The sequence below is a fragment of the Lissotriton helveticus genome, chromosome 1_1 (assembly GCF_964261635.1).
Source record: "Lissotriton helveticus chromosome 1_1, aLisHel1.1, whole genome shotgun sequence".
Taxonomy (NCBI): Eukaryota; Metazoa; Chordata; class Amphibia; order Caudata; family Salamandridae; genus Lissotriton; species Lissotriton helveticus.
In genome coordinates this window covers 1947592866-1947614103 of record NC_136057.1, presented here as the reverse complement: position 1 = coordinate 1947614103, position 21238 = coordinate 1947592866, and the positions used below count along the sequence as shown (strand labels likewise).

At 48.1% G+C, this 21238-nt stretch overlaps 1 protein-coding gene across 3 annotated transcripts in view; it reads left to right on the top strand.

Moving 5' to 3' along the window:
* Window positions 1–21238, top strand: part of LOC144755181 (coagulation factor XIII B chain-like) — a 1011791-nt gene that overhangs the window by 103854 nt on the left and 886699 nt on the right. For all 3 annotated transcript variants that reach the window (XM_078643848.1, XM_078643839.1, XM_078643857.1), the window contains exon 2: window positions 16718–16921. In XM_078643848.1, the coding sequence (XP_078499974.1) occupies window positions 16718–16921 (204 nt within the window). The remainder of the gene's footprint in view (window positions 1–16717; window positions 16922–21238) is intronic.

The following is a 21238-nucleotide window of genomic DNA, read 5'->3' as shown; positions in this document are numbered from 1 at the left end:
TTGTACTATTACCAATATCGAAGGGTGTGTCAAAGAAGACAAAAGCCTCCATCTAAGGTGCTTGCAACTCTAAAGGCGTATGGAGCTCACGTTAAGGGAACGAGCTCTGCAGCTCAGGCCGATGGATAGGGAACTTGTGATGTTTCAACTACTGTAGACAGCATAGTAATAGCATGCACAGCAGTTGTAGTGTCATCTGGTAACTTAAAGCAAGAGCCATCAACATATAGTTCCCCTTGGGGGTCAGATAAGGGAACATCAATCTGGTCTACCTGTCCTTTCGTCACTTATTTTATCCGGATGCTCATTATTCACAGAAGGGAGGGGTAGTAACGTGGCTGGGTTCAGCGTGGCACAGCATTTAATCGTAGAGCGTTAGCTCATAACCTGTCGGATGTGCATTGGTAAGGTGCTGCGTCTTTATCTTATTCAAAAGTGTATCCACAGAATGGAGTACCATGACTGTGAAGTCAGTATCAAGTACGAGTCCAGCCGATAGCCTTATCGAGACGGCCACAGGCGTGGCCACTCTTAAACAGCTTGGGAGGGCTCACACTGAAGTGTTTAGCATAGCCTAGAAATAAGCATACAGTTGTTGCTTATCTCCATATTTTTATCTTAAAACTGAAAGCTCGCAAACACCCATCTCATGTGCATACAATACAAAGCTTTTAGCATACCAAGCACTAAAGCTAAGCAAAGTACAGTTTTTAATTCCTCATAAGGCTGGTGAGGGGGAGTGGCCAAGATGGTGAGTGGGTAAGACATGTTTCTCTGGTCTCCTCACTCCCGATTGCCCAATCCAGCCCAAACCAGCATGGTAAGCCCCCAGAGGGGCGTATTTATGGGGGGAGGCAAGCACTTCGATACCGACTTCGCATGAGATAAACTGGATGCCCGGTGCTTGAGCCTGCTACTAGGAGCGCCTGGGCCCTGGGACGACGCGAGGCCGGAAAGAGAAAATGGCGGGCGGGCTTGGCAGAGACCCCTGAGGCCAACCCCTGAGACGGAACTCCCCGGTGGTTGACAGCAACTCCAGTAAATAAAAACGGGAGCACCTCTTGGAGCAGCAGGAGGAAAGCAACAGGTATGCAGCGGAGCAAAGGGCATGGGCATGGGCAGGGCGGGTCTCCTAGGCCCATACGAGAGCAAGAGAGGCTGGCGATATCCAGCGAGGCTGGTGCAAAGAAAAGTCGGTTGGGCCCCATGGCACCCAGCATGGCTGATTCCTGGAGTGGTGCACCTCAGCAGAGAGAAGGGACATCGGTGAGATGAAGCGCTGCCGCACCGGGCCGCAGAGCCTCACCCAACATGCTCTGTTGGCATGGAGAGGGGTGGCTGGGCCGGAGAGAAGGAAGGCCGGGTCCCCGGGGATGGAATGCAGGAGGAGAGCGGCGAACTGAAGTGGACTCCTGCCTACAGCACATGTCGTGGCAAAAGTTCATACCTGCTAATGTAGGGGCATCTGTAGGATGGTTAGAAAAATACTGCACAACCCTGTTAATAAATAAAGAAAATGTGAGTGTGTGTGTATTTGTAAAGCACAACTGTCACCCCATTTCGGGGTCGCCTGGCGCTGTACATATACCGCTGTGGAACCCTTCCTGGCTCTTTCCTGTGAGATGTCCACTCCTAGGCACCCCCAAGGTGGAGCCAGGCATCCAAGCGCTGCTGGGGCCGTTGTGGAGATTAAGCAAGCTGTTGCCCAGAGTCACAGAGTGGGACCCATGATTAAACTAGGCACCGAGGCGAGAATTATCAGGTCCGGAGAAATTGAGTCCAAGAGCTGCCGAGGCGGGAATTGAACCCTGGTCCCGGGCCAGACCTACGCATCAGGGTCTGCCGCTCTAACCATTGAGCCACGCTTCTCCTCACAAGGCAGTTGCCAGAACACACCCTTGTCGTACCCACTTGGAGATGGGGAACCTGTCCGTAACATTCCCCTGTGTACCCCAGCAAACCTGTGCATATTTAGAATTGTGTAATGTAACTAAAATAGCCAGTAATTCCAGTGGCATCCCCATATTCGCAAAAGCTCTCCACATTTTGGTACGGGCATCAATTCGAAAGCGGATTTGAGGTCAATAAATGCCACATAGATGGGGCCCCCTCCGATAATAGCAACCCGCCAGTGAATTAACATAAACCTAAAAACCTGATCTATGGTACCAGTGTGTGGGCGGAACCCTGCATGCAGTGGAGTCATGATGTCTGTCTCTTCTATCCAGGTCTGGATTCTGCATAACACTAACCTGGCAACAATTTTTTGGATAGAGTCAATAAGGCTTACTGGCCTATAGTTGCCTGGTAGGGAGCGATACCCCTTTTTATAAATCGGGAGAATTTCAGCACCAGACCATGTATTGGGAATGGGGGCACCACTAGCTATTGCTTTGGCGAGTAACTGAGTGTAAGTTACCCAATTTTTTTGGTCATACATAAACAGATCCGCCGGTATACAATCAAGACCTGGAGCTTGGCTTCTCGGGATCGATTTAAGTGCAGACTCAACCTCTAGCCTAGAAAAATACAAGTTGGTAGTTGGGATTGGAATTTGGAATTGATCTAAGCTATTGTTGGTGACGGCAAACTGGGCCTCATAGTGTGAAGCCCACAGCTCAGGGGCTACATGGTTCACTGGTGCTTGAATTGGTTTGCCACTACCTCGTTTGACAAGGTGCCAAAATGTAACCAGGTTTTTCCCTTGACTAGCTATAAGCAGGTCTTGCCAACGTTTTTTGTCCCAGTCTCTTTTTGCTTGTTTTATAGTTTTCTTGTACCCAGCCCTCGCCTTTTTAATATCGCCAATAACCTTTAATCAAATGGCTCTTGATAGTATCCTACAAGCCTCTCTGCATGATTTATTGTACCAGGAGGCTGCCTTGGAGTGAGATTCTTTATTCGTTTTTTGTTTTTTTTTAATGAAAAATGTTTTGAGTTTGGTAAACAAATCATTATGAACCTGAAGAATAATTGAGTTGATGTCCTCCTTTGTATCACAATTATGAAGAGTAGATATCGAGTGAACAACCATCTCCTACATCTGTTCTAAGTCCCTGTCGTTATCTGTAATTTTAACCCATCTAAATCTCCTGTTATCGTTTGTGAGCTTGACATCTGCTGTTACTTTCTCAGCTACCTGACAATTATGAGTAGGAAAACCTTGTACCTGCAGTGATAGTACCAGAGGGTTGTGGTCACTTTCATTCCCTCTCCTGTACTATCATATCCAATGAGGATGACCAAAATTCTATATTGAGAAAAATATAATCTATGCGACTACTTCCCAACCCATTGTTAAATGTATTGGAATCCAGCCTGTCCGATTTGGACCTCCCGTTCACTGCCCTCACTCCCCGTTCCAGACACAGCCCTTTAAGCTGTATTGCGGCCTCAGTCCATCTCTTGATTGGACAGAGGTCTAAGGAGGGAATGTTCCACTGGGCATCCTCCTCTTCACTAAGATTACCATCATCTTGGTCTAGAGGCTCAAAAGAGCAGTTGAAATCTCCTGTGATTATCAAGTTGCAGCCTCCCTTGTGCTGATCTAAAAAACTATCTAGAAGGGCAACTGTATTGGATCCTCTGCCACCTGGCATCCCTCTTGCTTAGACATTGATAATCAGTATATCAGGTACGGTTGCCGCCCGGAGTCTTATAACCATATTATCCAGACTATCAATGTATACTTCCTCCACCCTATAGCCTGCTCGCTGGCTAACCCAAAAGGTGAGTCCTCCTATAGGTCTGCCCCTCTTTCCCCCCAAAGCTGCTTTAGAAAATTGTAAAAACCTAGGGTAATACATTTGTTCCAGGGACCACGTTTCCTGGAATGCCCAGAAGTCACCGTCTTCAATGTATGGAGGCCATTCAGTTGAAGACATTTAAGAGGATAAACCTGCTATGTTTCAGGAAACTATTGACACATTTGGCTTTATATGCCTTTGAATTGTAGTGGTGGAGGTTGCCTGGGAGTTAGATATATCAACATTACCTGAGACTTCCAGACTAGAGGGGCTGATAGACATGGGGAATCCTGCAGAAGGGGTTTTGGAGGGATCTTTCTCCCTCACTACGGTGCACATTTCCACCCCACCTTGGTTGACGTCCCCTAAGATGTTATTACTAACTACAAATTCAACCCCAGCCTTTGTGTATTCCATGTTTTGGGAGGATTCCCCATGATTAAGAGTATTTAGTTCTAAGTCAGCCCCACAATATCCCCTGTATTCTTGGGTTCCAATAAAGGAGGAACAGACAGTTGATCCAATTCAATCTATATCTTCTAAGGAGGCAAAGATTTCAAAGCTATTGCATGTGGGGATTGAATAATTGTTTTGGCCAAGAGCTTGGGGTGCCTCCCTCCACGCACTATGCCTGCGGTCTCCATTTGGTTGCTAGAAAAAGCCCAAGGGAAACATTTTAATATCAACAATCTTAATGTGGCGATTTCCAGCCCTGTCCAAAATGTGCTGGACCAGGCCGGGGGACCTAAAACTTAAGACCACACAGTCTCCAAAAAGAGATTTGTGTGATTTACCGATCCACTATACTCTACGAACCATTTTAAATTTGGAAAAGAGATGATTTTTTATACCGGTCCTGGCACTCAACAAATGTAGGGCCTTGTTTCTTAATGTGGCCAATGTTCCTGTGCTGTGGATGGAAGCACTGGGACGTTAGCCGAAACAACTGTATAAGGAGTTGCTTCCGGGGGAGATGTAGGAACGTGTGTGCGTTGGAACCACTACCAACACGTTGCTGGAGAGTCCGGGTGCAAATATCGCCCAATATTGAATCTAATGTGGAGGGTGTACCACCTTGAGTTGGATGAGTAGGTTGAGTAACCTCGGGTACTATCACAGCTGGGGATGGGGGATGGTGTACTTTATTTGGAGGTACCCTAGATTCTACTCCCCTCACTGGATGTGTGTCCATCCCTTCTCCCTGCTGCGCTCTGAGTTTTGTAAAGGGAACACTGGGGATGCACTGCTTTATTTTAATAAGTCTTTCTTCAATCAAAGTCAGTTTTAGTAGTAACGGGTCAATCAGGGCTGAGAGTTTAATTTCTAGCCGTGTGCAGAGCTCATCCTCATTTAGACGTGATGGTGAGTCAGCGGTAACGGTGGAAGTACACAAATTAATGGGCACAATATTGGGCTTCAGGTTACCATCGCTCCAATTAACAACAGCCTTACGTTTTACAACTCTGGATACCTGGTGATTAGGCTTCAGTGTGCCTCGGGCTTTCCTTTTTTTTTATGGCTTTCGCTGCCATTTGCCTGGCTAGACTTCTGCCTCCTAGTGAGGACCATAGGGGTGTGGGGTGAACTTTTCAGGCTGGAGGAAATAGTTGGCGCGGACTCCAAGTGTGCAGGGGCAGTCTAGCTAGATTGAGAGATTGGCTCATCAGTAGGGATATGTAGGGAGAGAGATGACAATGCAATACTGCTATGAGATGGTTGTGGTTCTAGTGATAACCTGCGTTCAGTAAGTTGAATCTGGTGAATTAACGCTGATTCGGCCCTAGTGAGAAAAACTCTGAGTGTACCCACAACCCCAAAATCCACTCCCACCTTACGTTTACTCATTTTACAAAGCCTCAACGACTGTTAGAATAACAAAATCAGTGTCAACAGGCACTGAGAGCTTACAAGTTAAATGTTATTGGGGTGGCACAGCCCAGACTCCTCCAGTCTCTGATGGGCTCAGACGGGCCCGCCCTTGTTCTGGGCTTCCCCAGGTGCGGGCCTCACGTGTCCCGTGCCGCGGGGGTCGAGGCAGCGCTTTATAGCGCGATGATGATGATGACGACTCCCCCTGCGGCAGCTGCTGGTAATCTGAGCAGTTAGGGCATGTGGCACCCTGGGACTCCAAGTCCCACCAGGGTGATGCGGGGAGTAGTTAAGCCTCCAGTGACCAGTGAAGCAGCGAGATGCCCCAGCACACACATGAACTCTCCCTCAGGAGAACAAGAAAATTAAAGCAAGCAGAAAGCGTGTCCTGCGGGGGTCGAGGCAGCGCTTATTAGCGCGATGATGATGACGCCTCTCCCTGCGGCAGCTGCTGGTAATCTCGACAGTTAGGGTAAGTTGCACCGTGGGACTCTGAGTCCCACCAGGGTGATGCGGCAAGTAGTTCAGCCTCCAGTGACCAGTGAAGCAGCGAGAAGCCCCAGGAAACACACGAACTTTGGCTCAGGAGAACAAGAAAGGTAAAGCAAGCAGAAAGCGTGTCCCCAAGAGAATCCAATTACTTGGGGTGGCATCCCATTATAGAAGGGTCAAGACTGATTTGCACATTGCTGGGTCTAAACTAAGATGGCATGGTGTGCATAATATCAATTGACTGGAAAGCAGCCCCAAGCAATTACCATTCACTGTACATATTTGAAGCTTCCATCCATCACTGTTTTATAGTCTCCAGTGCTAATGGCACTTGCTTTCCCTCTCCCTCTGGGGGACAGTTAAATGTGGACTTTTTAGGGGTCTTGAAGAAGAGAGTTCCCTTGCACTTTGGTAGACCAGTACTGACTGCAGCTGCCCTAAGAAGGTCTGCGCCATGCTGCCCATCAGACAGGTGTTCTGCCTGTGACTAGTAGGCCGTAGGATCTGGGGAGTACAGTTAGGTGGTGTAGTCTGCCTTGAAGGCTCTAGGGTGCTGCTGCTAAAAGCCACCAGGCCAGGCTACCAGGAGACAGGGGAAAGGTGACAGGTTCCTCTTCTCTTTGTCATTGGAGCAAGAGAAACCAAAATTAGAAAAAGAAAATGAAACCTTTTAGATGCCGGGAGGCATAAAATTAATACTCTTTGTGGCTGAAACTCACCAACACAAGGTTTAGAACAAACCAAACCCCATTTGAATTGGGCCAAATGGTCAGAGAAATATGTTTTCGATTCTACCGCTTGCCGGGCTCTAGGCTGCCAGGCCAAAGCCAGGTTTACTACATTTTGCCATTTATTTAAAATTCACTCAAGAATAAATCTGAGACCAATTTAGAAGAAAAGGTGTATTTTTATATACATTTTGATACCAAGAACTTCATTATCAAGTAAGTAAGTAAGTACTTTTTTAAAATATCTGTTTTGTCAGGTAAGTAAAATTTTCACTTAAATGCGTCTTCATGCAGCAATGCTTTCCTATGGGAGAAAAGGCATATCTTGCAGATAGTAATCCATGTTTATTTTCTGGCATTCTCCTTTGGGACTTAGGGTTGTACAGGGCCAAGATCCTGCTGTGGGGCTTCCTGGTGCAGAGGTGCTGGTCGGGTTGGTAGCTGTATGTGCTATGCCAGTAAAGAAATGGGGACACCTGGAAACAGACTGCAATGGGGGACTTGGGCATAGGTCCGAGAGCTCCCAACGAGGGGCGCAGGTCAAAAGGGTCTTGGGGACAAAGCAGAACAGCCGGTTTGCCGGTACTCGAGCTGGGGCACTCAGGTGCAGAGTAGAAAGGTTTGCTGGGCTCTGTGCATCCTAGAGACTTCCAGTCGCGGTCTCTCCAGTTGAGGGGGAACATAACAGGACAGCTAGGCCACTCTGGAAGTGGGTCTCAATAGTGCTGATTTCCCTCAATGGCTGCTTTGACTCGGAGTCATTGGAGTCCTGACTGGACTCTCATGGTCTTAGCTTGTTCCAAGGGGTCTAGTACCCCGGTGTTGGTCCTGTGCCCATCCGGTTGGTCTTGGTGTCCTCTCATTTGGTGGGGGACAGACCTGACCTTCAGAAGCACAGGATCCTCAAGGGGGGCTGCTGCTTCAGGCTGGCCATGGAGTGGCAGCTTGGTAGAACAGACTTTGCGTTTTGATGCCTGCGGACTGCAGGATATTTGCTGGCAATTTATGAAGTGCTAGCAGCCCACTAGAGTTCTTTGCAGGAATTGAGCTACAGGACAAGTCACTGGGCTGCTATTATCAAGACTTAGGGCCTGATTTAGATTTCAGTCAACATGTTAGTCCATCGCAACAGTGACGGATAGCCCATCCACTGAAATATAAATTACATTGGGTATAATGGGATTTATATTTTGGTGGAAGGGATATTTGTCACCATTGCGAGAAAGTTACTTGTCTGTCAAAATCTAAGTCAGGCCCTTAGTGCAGCAGGTAGAGTATGGCTCCAAAAGCCCAGAGCAGTCTTCAGTGCTAACCTTTCTTTTTCTCTTCTTCCTGATTCATCGAAACCTAAATTACTGGCATCAGGGGTGCCCCTAAATACTCAATTTAGGTGCCTTATGTGGAGTGACATGTAGTAGCCAATAGTCTATTTACCTTTAGGATGACTACACTCTCTCTATGACCACTTCCTGACCCAGGGAGCCTAATGGCACCAAAAATCAAGATGATGTCATTCTAATGTTGGTGTTCACATCAGGCAGCATACCTTATGGGTGGAACTGATCTGACGCCTCCTGGTGCCAAATGGGCCCAGGGCAGGAGAATGGCATTTCCCCTGTCTGGGGAAGCCAGGGTCACATATCAAAGGTGGCAGGGGCCTTTGGATTTTCTTGCCTTGATATGGTGATTACTTACCCATCCTGTTCTGGAGGAGGTGACAACACCTGCACCCAGAGCAAGCATTGTTTCTGGAATCAGAAAGCGCAGGCTCTCACCTGACCGAAACCTGTCTGTGGTGGCAGGTTGGACTACATCAGTCGGCCAGAGCACCAGTAGTCTGTAGTTTTCAGGGGGCACCTCTAAGGTGCCCGCTGGGTGCATGTATTTATATATCTATCTTTGGAATCAGTGTGGGCTTATTACTCTGAGATGTTTAATACCAAGCACCTCTAATTTCTGTGAAGCCATCATGTGGCTGGGGAAGTCGTTTTCACCAGTGTCCAGCACATGTATTTAAAATGGCTTCCCTGTTCACTTGTAACACCTAATAATCAACTAGGAAATCACAGAGACAAATCTGTTCACGCAGCTATGTCCACACACGTAGTATAGTGCACCCTGCCTTAGGGTTGTAAGGCCTGCTGTAGGGGTGACTTACATATACTGCATGCAGTGTGTGCAAGCATGACACACAAGAAGTGTGGCATGTCGTATTTTAATTATTATGCTTATTACCATCATTTATATTATTATTAGTATTAATAAAAATAATATTAATAATTGTATTATTTTCATTATCATTGTTATAATAATTGTTCTTGTTGTTATTCACGTTTTTGTTAGGATACAAATTCAAAGCCAGACCCCATATCAAGCAACTTTTAATGTTTTGTAAGTGTAGGTAGGCAGTTTAAAGACAAGCCTTTATTGAATTACATGACAGCATTGGCATGGCTCACAAGTTACCCATTGGCTGTATAAGGGCACTGCACAGGTTCTGCACTTTCTCCTGATGACCAAGAGAATTTATATTCTTTGCTAATTGTAGAATATAAGAACATTCAAGTATTACACCAAGACACGCAGCTTGCAAGGCAGTCCGCTTGTGTTGCGTCTGTTAGGGTGGAACAATACACGCTGTAACCCTTAGGGACCTTCTTTAGTGCCCCATGCCCTAGGAACCTGGGTATCACTTGCTAGGGACTTACAGGTGGTGCTAAAGGTATGAGGGTTACCATATCAAAAAGGTCCAAAAACAGTGGGTGTGAATGGACAGCACCATTATGGAGCTAAGTGGTTAGATTGATTCCCACTGTAGCAAAGCAAGAAAGAAATTAGCAGGAATAAAACAACACTGTGGAGAAAGAGCCGATCTAATTGGACATTGCAGTGTGAGGGCAATTCTGCAGGAAAACTCAAGGAAGAGAAGGGCACTTGTTGGGATTAAGGGATGCACCTCGGAGTGAGGCCTACACAAGTGCTAGGAGTGAAGGGATGCTGTTGGAGGAAGTATCAATCAATCAATCAATCAATCAATCAATCAGAGAACTTGTAAAGCATGCTACTTACCCGTGTGGGTCTCAAGGCGCTATAGGGAGGGGGGGGGGGAGGGGGGTGCTGCTATTGCTCGAAGAGCCAGGTCTTGAGGAGTCTTCTGAAGGCGAGTAGGTCTTGGGTCTACCGTATGTGGGTAGGGAGGATGTTCCAGGTCTTGGTGACGAGGTAGGAGAAGGATCTGCCGCCGGAGGTCGTTTGTTGGATGCGGAGGACAGCGGCGAGGGTGAGGCTGGCGGAGCGGAGCGGAGCTGGCGGGTGGGGGTGTAGAAGCTGAGTTTGCTGTTCAGGTAGGCTGGTCCGGTGTTGTGGAGTGTTTTGTGTACGTGGGTGAGGAGCTTGAAGGTGATCCTCTTCTTGACGGGGGCCAGTGTAGGTCTCTCGTGTGGGGGGTGATGTGGCTGCGGCGGGGGACGTTGACGATCAGTTGGGCGGAGGCGTTTTGGATGCGTTGTAGTCGTCGTATGTGTTTGGCTGGGATTCCTGCGTAGAGTGCGTTGCCGTAGTCCAGTCTTGTGCTGACGAGGGCCTGTGTCACCGTTCTTCTTGTTTCGGTCGGGATCCACTTGTAGATCCTGCGGAGCATGCGGAGGGTTTTGTAGAAGGTGGAAGAGATGGCGTTGACCTGCTTAGACATGGAGAGGGAGGAGTCGAGGATGAATCCAAGGTTGCGTGCATGGTCAGTGGGTGTCGGTGCTTTTCCCAGTGTGGTCGGCCACCAGGAGTCATCCCAGGCTGAGGGGGTGGGTCCGAGGATGAGGACATCCGTCTTGCCCGAGTTCAGCTTCAGACGGCTGCTCCTCATCCAGTCGGCGACGGCCTTCATTCCCTCGTGGAGGTTGGTTTTGGCGGTGTGTGGGTCCTTGGTGAGAGAGAGGATGAGCTGGGTGTCGTTGGCGTAGGAGATGATGTTGAGGTTGTGATGGCGGGCCACTTGTGTGAGGGGGGCCATGTAGACGTTGAACAGCGTCGAGCTGAAAGATGAGCCCTGGGGGGACGCCGCAGATGATGTCGGTGGCTTCGTATCGGAAGGGTGGGAGGCGGACGCTCTGGGTTCTGCCGGAGAGGAAGGACGTGGTCCAGTCAAGGGCCTTCTCTTGGATTCCGGCTTCTAGGAGGCGTGTCTTTAGAGTGCGATGGCACACCATGTCGAAGGCGGCTGACAGGTTCAGGAGGATGAGGGCTGATGTTTCACCGTTGTCTAGTTGGCGCCTGATGTCATCTGTTGCGGCGATGAGGGATGTCTCGGTGCTGTGGTTTCGTCTGAATCCGGACTGTGACGGGCCCAAGATGTTGTTGTCTTCCAGGTGGCGGGCCAATTACATGTTGACGATTTTCTTGATGACCTTTGCCGGGAACAGGAGCAGGGAGATGGGCCGGAAGTTCTTGAGGTCCATGGGGTCCGCCTTGGGCTTCTTGAGGAGGGTGTTGATTTCGGCATGCTTCCAGCTTTCTGGGAATGTCGCTGTTTCGAAGGAGATGTTGATGACCTTCCGTAGTTGGGGTGCGATGGCTGCATCTGCTTTGTTGAATACGTGGTGTGGGCATGGGTCTGACGGAGATCCTGAGTGGATGGAGTTCATGACCTTGCGTTTCTCGTCATCGTTGATGTTGGACCAGGAGGTCAGGCGGTTGGCGCTGGTAGTGTTCACAGGGGAGGTGGAGTCTGGCGTAGTCGGGGTGGTTGTGGTGTTGAAGCTGTCGTGGATGTCAGCGATCTTGCGGTGGAAGAAGATGGCTAGTGAGTTGCACAGTTCTTGTGAGGGCGGGATGTCGTTGGCGTTGGTGCTGGGGTTGGAGAGTTCCTTTACGATGCTGAAGAGCTCCTTGCTGTCATGTGCGTTGTTATCCAAGCGGTCTTTGAAGGAGGATCTATTGGCTAATCTGATGAGGTGGTGATGTCTGCGGGTGGCGTCCTTGTGGGCTGCGTGGTTGTCCGGTGTGCGTTCATGGAGCCATATCTTCTCCAGTTTCCCGGAATGCGCGTTTGGAGGTCTGGAGCTCGTCGGTGAACCAGGTGGCTCTCTTGCTGGCGTGGCTGTTGGAGGGTTTCTTGAGTGGGGAGAGGGTGTTGGCGCAGTCGTCGATCCAATGTCTGAGGTTGCAGGCTGTGGCATCTGGGTTGGTGGGGTCGGCGGGTGGGTTCTGGGCAAGGGTGGTGATCAGCTGGTCTTCGGTGACTTTGCTCCAGCAGCGGCGAGACAGCTGTTGGGTGCAGTGGTGCGTGGTTGGTTTCTTGAAGGTGAAATGGATGCAGCGGCGGTCGGTCCAGTGGACTTCGGTGGTGTGGTCAAAGGCGACGTGGGTGCCTGTGGAGAAGACGGGGTCCAGCGCATGGCCAGCGGCATGGGTGGGTGCGGTGACGAGTTGTCTGAGGCCAAGGTTGTCGAGGTTGTCGATCAGGGTGGCGGAGTTGGCGTCCTTGTTGTTCTCGAGGTGGAAGTTCAGGTCCCCGAGGAGGATGTAATCCGTGGAGGCGAGTGTGTGGGTGCTGGCGAGGTCGGCGATGGAGTCGCTGAACTGAGCCCAGGGTCCGGGGGGTCTGTAGATGAGTGTTCCTCTGAGGGTGGTGTTGGGGTCGGTGTGGATCCGGAAGTGGAGGTGTTCGGCATTGTTTACGGTGCCGTCTGCGTGGGTGGCGACCTTGAGGGTGGACTTGTGGACGATGGCTATTCCTCCTCCGATTCCGTTGGCACGATCCCTGCGGATGATCTTGTAGCCGTCCGGGATGGCTATGGCGATGTTGGGCACCGAGGAGTCGTTCCACCAGGTCTCAGTCAGGAAGGCCACATCTGGGGCAGAGGTGTTGAGCAGATCCCAGAGCTCGAAGGTGTGTTTGCCTGCGGAGCGGGTGTTGAGGAGTATGTTATGTTATGTTATGTTATGTTATCCGGATTTGTAGAGCGCACAGATGCCCTAGCAAAGGGGCGTCCTGGCGCTAATAGGACAGAAAACCGGACAGAAGCAATACCAGGGACATAAACACAACAACACTAGGAATCCAAAGGAAAGAGGAAAGTTTTAACAGCCTTCCTGAAGGCCAAGAGTCCGTCAATCGCACGGATATGGACGGGAAGAGAATTCCATAGCCTAGTAGCAAGCACTCTAAAGGAGCGGCCGCCGGTCCTAGACCTCTTGAAGCGCGGAACGGTAGCCAGATGTAATCCTGAGGACCTCAGAGACCGTGTGGGTGCATATGGAGAGATGAGATGCTCCAGAATCTGAGGGGAATAGTGTTTCAGGATTTTAAACGAGAGGCAAAGAGACTTAAACTTAATTCTCTGAGCAACTAGAAGCCAATGGAGCTTATGAATAGTTTTTTTGGCCGAACAGAATCTTGGTAAGCCTACCAGAGCCCTGGCGGCAGCGTTCTGAACACGCTGAAGTCTAGAAAGTTCAGCCTGATTAGCTCCAAGCAAAAGAGAGCTCGCGTAATCCAACCTAGACAGAATCGTAGCTTGTACTATAAGCTGTCTGGTAGGAGCATCAAAGAATTTAAAAATGGATCTGAGCCTACGAAGAGTCCCGAAAAACGTGGCGGCAACTTTTTTAGTATGAGTAACAAAACTAAGTTTGGAATCAAGCCAGACCCCTAGATTTTTAACCGCGGTAGCAGGGATGGGGATTGGACCGAGCTCAGATGGCGACCAATTGTCACCCCAGAGATGACTCTGCTTACCGACGATGAGCACCTCGTTTTTTTTGGCGTTCAATTGAAGGTAGTTATCTGTCATCCAGCGGGCCACTGAGATGAATCCCTCACGGAACTTAGCCGCCTCAAGATCGGAGGCCCCACTTATTGCAACCGCCAGCTGTGTGTCGTCAGCGTAGGATACCATAGTCAGGTTCCAGCGCTTGGCGACAGCAGCCAGCGGCTGCACATAGTGGTTGAATAAAGTGGGGCTAAGAGCCGAACCCTGCAGAACTCCCTGGACAATAGGATAAGGTTTAGATTCGAAAGGAGGAGTGGCAACCTTGAAGGTACGACCAGATAGAAAAGATCGAAACCATTCAAGTGCCACGTTGTCGACACCTGCCTCAACCAAACGCTGTAATAAAATAGCGTGGGAGACCGTGTCGAACGCGGCACTGAGATCAAGAAGCACCAGTGCCGCAGTATGACCAGAATCTACCAATGTTCGTAGGTGTTCAACCATTGAGAGTAGCGCAGTCTCGGTACTGTGGCCGGGCTGAAACCCATTCTGCGAAGGATCTAGTATATTGGCAGAATGGAGATGATTAGATAGGATGGTATTGACATGTTCCTCGGTCAGTTTGGCTACCCACGGGAGAAGGGAGATGGGACGATAATTCTCCAATTTCAGTGGGTCCAGGGCAGGTTTTTTTAAGATGGGAATCACCTGAGCCTGTTTCTAACTACCAGGGACAGAGCCTGAAGACAAAGATAAATTAATAAGATCACGTAGAGGAGGGAGGCAGAATGGAGCAGATTCTCTGAATTGGGCAGGACGTAGAGGATCCATTGGAGAACCTGATTTAACTTTCACTGCAAGTTTATTAAATTCTTCCATCGAAAGCTCTGAGAGATAAGTCAAGGACATGGTTGTTTTCGGAGCAGATTCCTGTTTCTCCAATGACACGGTAGAACCGGGAAAGGAGCGGTAAATGGCCTCCATCTTTTCAACAAAAAAAGCGGCCAGATCCTCACAGTGTGAGTATGCAGCGGAGGTGGTTGGGTCCAGTCCTTGGAGGTTTGGTGGCTCTGTCGCAGGTGAAGCTGCAGGTGCGGCAGGAGAAGGGTCCGTGGGTCTGTTTCGGGGCGGACTGGAAGCAGGTGTGGTGTCGGCCGGCGTTGTGTGCGTGGAGGGTGCTGGCATCATAGTGGAGTCTGGTGTCGTGGCGTTTGCGGGGTCCAGGAGTTCTGGCGCTGGGCGCGGTCCATGCGCGGACGGGTGCAAACGGGCTTGCCTTAGGCGTGCCTTCGGCGTGCCAGCGGCACACCCGCTGAGCTCGTCCACTGCGCGGCTGTGCAGCATCCGGCATATATGGGGAGATGGGAGGGAGGAGGAGCTGGGAGGCGGGAGCAGTGAGTGGGCAGGGTGCAGGGCCGCAGGGGGCACTGCGGCGGGGAAAAAGTGGTACAGAAAGCAAAATGGGGCACAAGGGGGGGAAACGAGTGGCACAGAGCAGAAAACGAGGCACGAAGAGGGTGAAACAGTGGTACAGAAGGCAAAATGAGGCACAAGGGGGGGAAACGAGTGGCACAGAGCAGAAAATGAGGCACAAAGAGGGGGAAACAGTGATACAGAAGGCAAAATGGGGCACACAGGGGGAACGAGTGGCACAGAGCAGAAAACGAGGCACAAGAGGGGGAGACAGTGGCACAGAAAGCAAAAAGGACAGAGGGCACTTACCAGTGGCAGTGGCAGCGGCAGCAGGGGCACACAGTCGGAGCTGCGTGGAGGGGGAGCGACCTACCAGGAGGGTCAGGGGTCCAGGGCCACAGTATAAAAGAAGTAAATACAAGAGGCTGCAGAGGAATCAGAGCTAATGAATCACTGCAGGAAGAGAACCATGCAGAAGTGAAAACAGGGAAATTGAATGAGGTACCAGAAAAAAGAACGGAAAAGGGATCAGGACTGTCGATGCGCAGTAGGGAGACAGGAGTAATGAAGGAAATTTTGGTATTTTATGTATTTCCCTATATTGGTAGTGTCCTAAATGCTCGTCTACTCCCTTGATGTATACTTGACGTAGTAATGTTCTGTGGGATTGTATATTCTGTCACTGTCAGTTTGTTAATTTCTCTCAGTACTGAGCAGGGAAACCTCTCTACTCTAAGGGGCGAGGGGTATATTTATTTACTTATGTCATGAGAAAAGAAGGATAGTTTTGTGGAAGCAAACCTGTACAATATAAAGCAGAACAGTGCAGGGGCAGCGGTGAGAGGAAGCAGGGCATATGAGAAACTTAAGGGAGGGTGCAGGGCTAATGCAATTTTGATTTCAATGCACCATGAAGTTAGCATGCACCAATGCAGACTCACGCGTTTGATTCCTGAAATGCTTTTAAATGGATGAACAGCCATGCTTCCAGGATTATGAGGAATATATGACAACACTAATGCAATAGTTTACCCCATCTGACGGTACGCACACAACTCAAAGCAAAACAAAAAGAAATATATCACGAGAGGTAGGTCACGTCTTTCATTGAAGCTGGAGACGGTGAATGATGTCTTCAATGGAGCTATGGAGCTCCTAGACAAAGCTGACAACAATGATTACATTGTACTGTGCACTACATTGCATGGAAGTGTGAACCTTTGATATATGGTATCCTCTGGAATTTCCACGTCATATGGCACACACAACTTGGATATAATGTCTAACTGAGTTTCTCATTGCAATGGAATAGTGAATTTGGCATGAATGAGTGATCCTCGGTATCTTTACAGTGGTGGTCATTTTTTGGCATCTTACCCATCGCATCCATTTGAGTTGCAGATTCTTATTTGCACTGTAGGTTGGGACACTGATCCTGAAAATAATGATGCAACAGTTACATATATATTTTAGAGATGTCTTCTTTAATAAGAGTTTGAATGAATTCCCATTAACTTCATACTTCTTGTAGGATTCCTCGTTCTGACACCAACATTTGATGAGATGTTGCCAGTGGCTCAATCAGAACATAGAGTTTTGGTTAAAAATACTTCTTCAGTGAAATGGTTAAAATCGAAGAGAGAGTCACGTGGTAATTAATTCTCTTGCACACTTCTCGTAAACATTCCAAGGTGGAGGCATTAATGATGAAGTTATATTTTAATATCAGGGAGCAGGCTGATTTAATATGCTTTTTTCCTAGGTAAAGCTTGTGATAATCCAGTAATAGAAAAAGGACAACTAAGCACCTGGTATTATAGGAACTTTCCAAATCAGTATTTTCCGATGACAAAAGGAAGAGAAATAGATTATGCGTGCTATAGAGGCTATGCAACTGAATCAGGATATGGATCTGGTAGAATCACATGTTCTGACGAAGGATGGACCCCTGCACCAAGATGCCGCCGTGAGTAATTTATTAACTCTAAAGGCCAACTCCGAGCTAATGACTATTATTATTATTACTATTACTATTATTATTATTATTATTATTATTATTATTATTATTATTATTATTATTATTATTATTATTATTATTATTATCATTATTATTACTATTATTATTATTATCATCATGTTTTTGTTTTTGTTATTTACAGTTTTCTTAGGATACAAATTCAAAGCCAGACCCCACATGAGGCTACTTTTTAATGTTTTGTAGATGTAGGGAGACAGTTGACAGACTAGCCTTCCTTTAATTATATGACAGCATTGGCATGGCTCACAAGTTACCTATTGGCTCTATAAGAGCACTGCACAGGTTCTGTACTTTCTACTGAGGACCAAGAGAGTTTCTACCCTTTGCTAATTGTAGAAGATAAGAACACTCAGTATTACACAGCAGCAGCAACTGGCACTGGAATAGAGCTGCACACTGAAAGACTAAAATCAACACATCAACAAGGTATCTGATACCTCACAGATACACAAATATAAGAGGAAGTAAATGCAGGTTAGGAGCTTTTGGTTGGGCTAGCTGCCTGTGATGGGTTTGGGTTCATGACCTGGCCAAAGGCCCGGCCCTGAGGACAACTCCCTGCTCAATCTGGGTATAGACGGCTGCAGCGGGGGCTTGGTCACAGGACCTGGAAGGGTGTGTTCAGTGGACATTCCCCCCTGTGGTGGGGTTGGGTGTAGGGTCTGGTGTTCAATCCTAGTAGCCGAACACACCAAGCACACGCCTGAAGGTCATGTGCAGTCGGGGTTGTCTGCATATGAAGGGTTGGCTGCAGGGCCTGACCTTCTGCTTCCTCAAAGCTGAATTTTCTCTACTCTTTTCTGACATTGCATACCTGCTACAATCTACAGAACAGATACAACGTGTGTAAGTACAGTTTGTATTTGAAGGGTTCGCTCCCAATCCAAAATATATGCAACGGAAAAGACAAACAGCCTTACGTTATGGTGAGAACCTGTCTCCATTTGTGCATGGAAACTAAATGTTCATCACCTTTTGGGGGTAAACATCCAATTTCTTACTAGATACAGCACTGTTTAGTGGCAATAGATCACAACAAATATGATTGCCTTGCTGCACTGCTCTTAATATTAACATTATGAAAGCCTAGTGACATACATGACAAACAACATAAAGATTAGCTTCTATTTTTAACCAGTAAATGTAGTTCTAAACAGAACCTTGGCCTTTTGTGTTTAAAAAAAACTATTTGTGTATATTTTTCTTATCCTGAGAAAGAACAGAAACAGGCGAAAACCAAGAGTTCTTAACTTGGATAAAAAAACAACAACAACTTTTTACATGTATCCTGATGGGCGAGCACCATGTTTCATTTTAGTGACGCTTTGTTCACCTACACAAAGAATTTCTCTGCACACTGCACAGTCCCTTTCTATGGTGGCAAATATGGGGCAGGTGTGGGCCAGTAATATTTCTGTGGGCAGGCCTCTAAAGGGGCGAAAATGTGTCACATTGACAAACCCCCTCAGACATCCCCATGCAACTGGATGCAGACACTCACTTTGCCTGCCTGCACAGAGAAAGAAGGTGCGGCTGATTCAAACAGCTGCTCCATATTTCACTGATACACCATGGCAGAAAAAGAAATCCGCACTATGGCAGTTTTTTAAACTTTCAGCTGGCCAAAAAATAAAAGTGCGCACTAGGGTATGTGCACTTTTATTTTATTTTTTTATTTTAAGTTTTTATAGAGCGCATAGTCACCCGGAAGTATCCCAGCGCTGAACCTCAAGCTCCTAAAGGTTTGAAAAGGGAGGGATATCGGCCACTTAAGGGAAGAGTAGGGTTTTAAGGGACTTCCTGAATCGCAGGAGGTTTGGTTCCTTTGTGCGACCAGGTGCTCCATAGACGAAAAGCTGGACAATATGCCATAGGAACCAGTGGCACGTGAAAGCACTCGAAGGCCGTTCATCCCAAAACCATAACTTGTGCTGAGATGCACAAGAGTTGAGCAGCTAAAAGACAACAGACTGCTCCATAGGAAGTGCCCTGTCTACAATTGGAGGAAAGTGATGACAAGGTGTAGCATCTTCCAAAGTACTTCAGGCCCAGCCTCAAAGTAGTGGCCTCTGGGAAAACAAATACAAGAATATTTTCAAGTGCATGGAAGCTCATCTGCACAAAGAATACAAAAACCTGTGGAACACACAAAAGACAAAAAAATAAGGTTTTAAACCTTTTAAGATAATTTCCAACTGTAATAAATACAAAGCAAAAAACAAAAAGTTTGAAAAACATACTAAACTACACAACAAAAAATCTAAATCAAAGTATGCATTCAATCGCTTCTACACTGAAAGAAAGATTTTGCCCAGTCGGGGTCGGGATGGCTGGTTTCTCAGAGTTTGGCACAGTGTCTAGTAGAGACCAGGCCTTCTTCCCAATCCTTTATTGCATAGTGCCACGTGGCCATGTGCCATTTGCAGAGGTTCTCCCCATCGGAAGAATCAGTTACCCATTCTGAATGTAGAATATGATTTTTTTAAACTCAGCAATTTCCTAACAAAACAAAGGTTAAAGTGATGTTCTAGATGATTAGTGGTGAGAGCAAGAGGTGCTCCTCCCCTGGCCGCAGTGCTCATGCCCGTCTGCAGGGCAGTTGCGGCTGAGCGCCGCTGCATCGGCCCCGTATGCTTCTTGAATGAAAGTGAGCCAGCTCCGAAGCAGCTGAGAGGGGAGGAGGGGATGGCCATGGAGTGCTGTGGTCCTTTTTGTAGTTGTCTATTTCTCCCTCTGAGGACCGCGGCTCACTGGGCTGCCTTTGTACCGCCGTCACTGCATTCAGCTTACATGGAGAGCCTGGTGAGTTAGAGGCAAGCTGCAGTACAGCGACTGGTGAGTCAGTGGCTGCGTTGGATGGAGGGTGATTGCTGGGACTCTTCTCAGACAAAGAGAGGGTAGAAAAAGAGCACACATTTCTGCTTTTCATGCCACCCTCTCTCTCACCCACTCCCAGAGATGGAGTCAGTGGTGCTAAACACGTTTCTTGGCATGCAGAGGTCACTTTGGAAGGTTCCTGAAGACTTTGCAGTTGCCATAGTTGTTGGTGACAGGTAGAAAATCTTGGAATTAGCCCCATGCTCTTTGCTCCTTGCTGGGCAGGCATGTGGTTCTGGTCTGCAGCCTGTGGGTGGTGGTTATGTCTTCCTGCTTTTGCCAGCGGGTGGAGGTAAGTGACGAAATCCTTCCCGATGATGCAAATACGGCTTCCCCAAGCCTTCAGCAATCCAGCTAGCTACAACTAGTGCCAAGAGCCACCGGACATTGACAGGACATTGATTTGTTGATTTTTCATCGTTGAACTCCTTAAACTTCAGTTTTTGAGTTGCTACCTGGTCGGTCCTTAATTACCTTGAGATGATCAAGAGCTGCCAGGAGTTGCGGTCACCGAAGGGGCCTGTGGTCTGTGTGCCCGAGGTCTCCAACCATCACAACCTCCTTAGCCCTTAACTCCTTTAATAACCCAAAAAGCTCTCTGCCAGCCCAACCCTTCTACCAGAGCCAACCCAGAGTCAAGCCTAAGCCAGGACCATGATTTCCCCACCGACATTGCTGTACTTGGTACTTGGTGTACTTGCTGCTGTACTTGGGGATCTTACGCCCTTCGCTAGCCCTGTTACATCCTGCTGTTCCCTCCAGTATCTCCAGTATTTCTTTGTATCTTCATTATATCCATGTTACAGGAGGGGGCCTGGTCTAACTTAACTGAGTTGACGATTTCCTGCCATACGTGTCATATAACATGGTATCCAAAGTCATCCCGATGGAGGGGGTGATCCCTCAATCGTGGAAGTTGGAAGAGATTGTGCCCATCTTTAAAAAAGGGGATCCCAGTCTACCCTCCAACTAGCGCCCTATCAGCCTGATTGACAATTTGCTAAACATTTTTGCAAACAGGTGCTAAGGCGGTTGTATTGGTGTGAGGAAAACCACATTCTCTCAGGACTTCAAGCAGGCTTCAGGTATAAGATCAGTGCAGAGCCTGCTAAAGTGGAAAACGGTGGACCTGACAGCAGTGTGATCTCTATGTGGCATTTCAGTAGAAACAATTCACATTTATTCTCCTAGAGGGGCAAGGGTCATACCATTACTGCACAGTGTGTTTTGCAGAGAAACCTGAATGAATGTTTTCTATAAACTGGGAACCGGTAAAGACTTTAAGGTGGAGCAGAGTCGCACAACAGAGCTCTGCTTCTCCTGAAGGCAGCACAGGATGCAGCCAGGTGCCCCTAAATACCTGTTTGG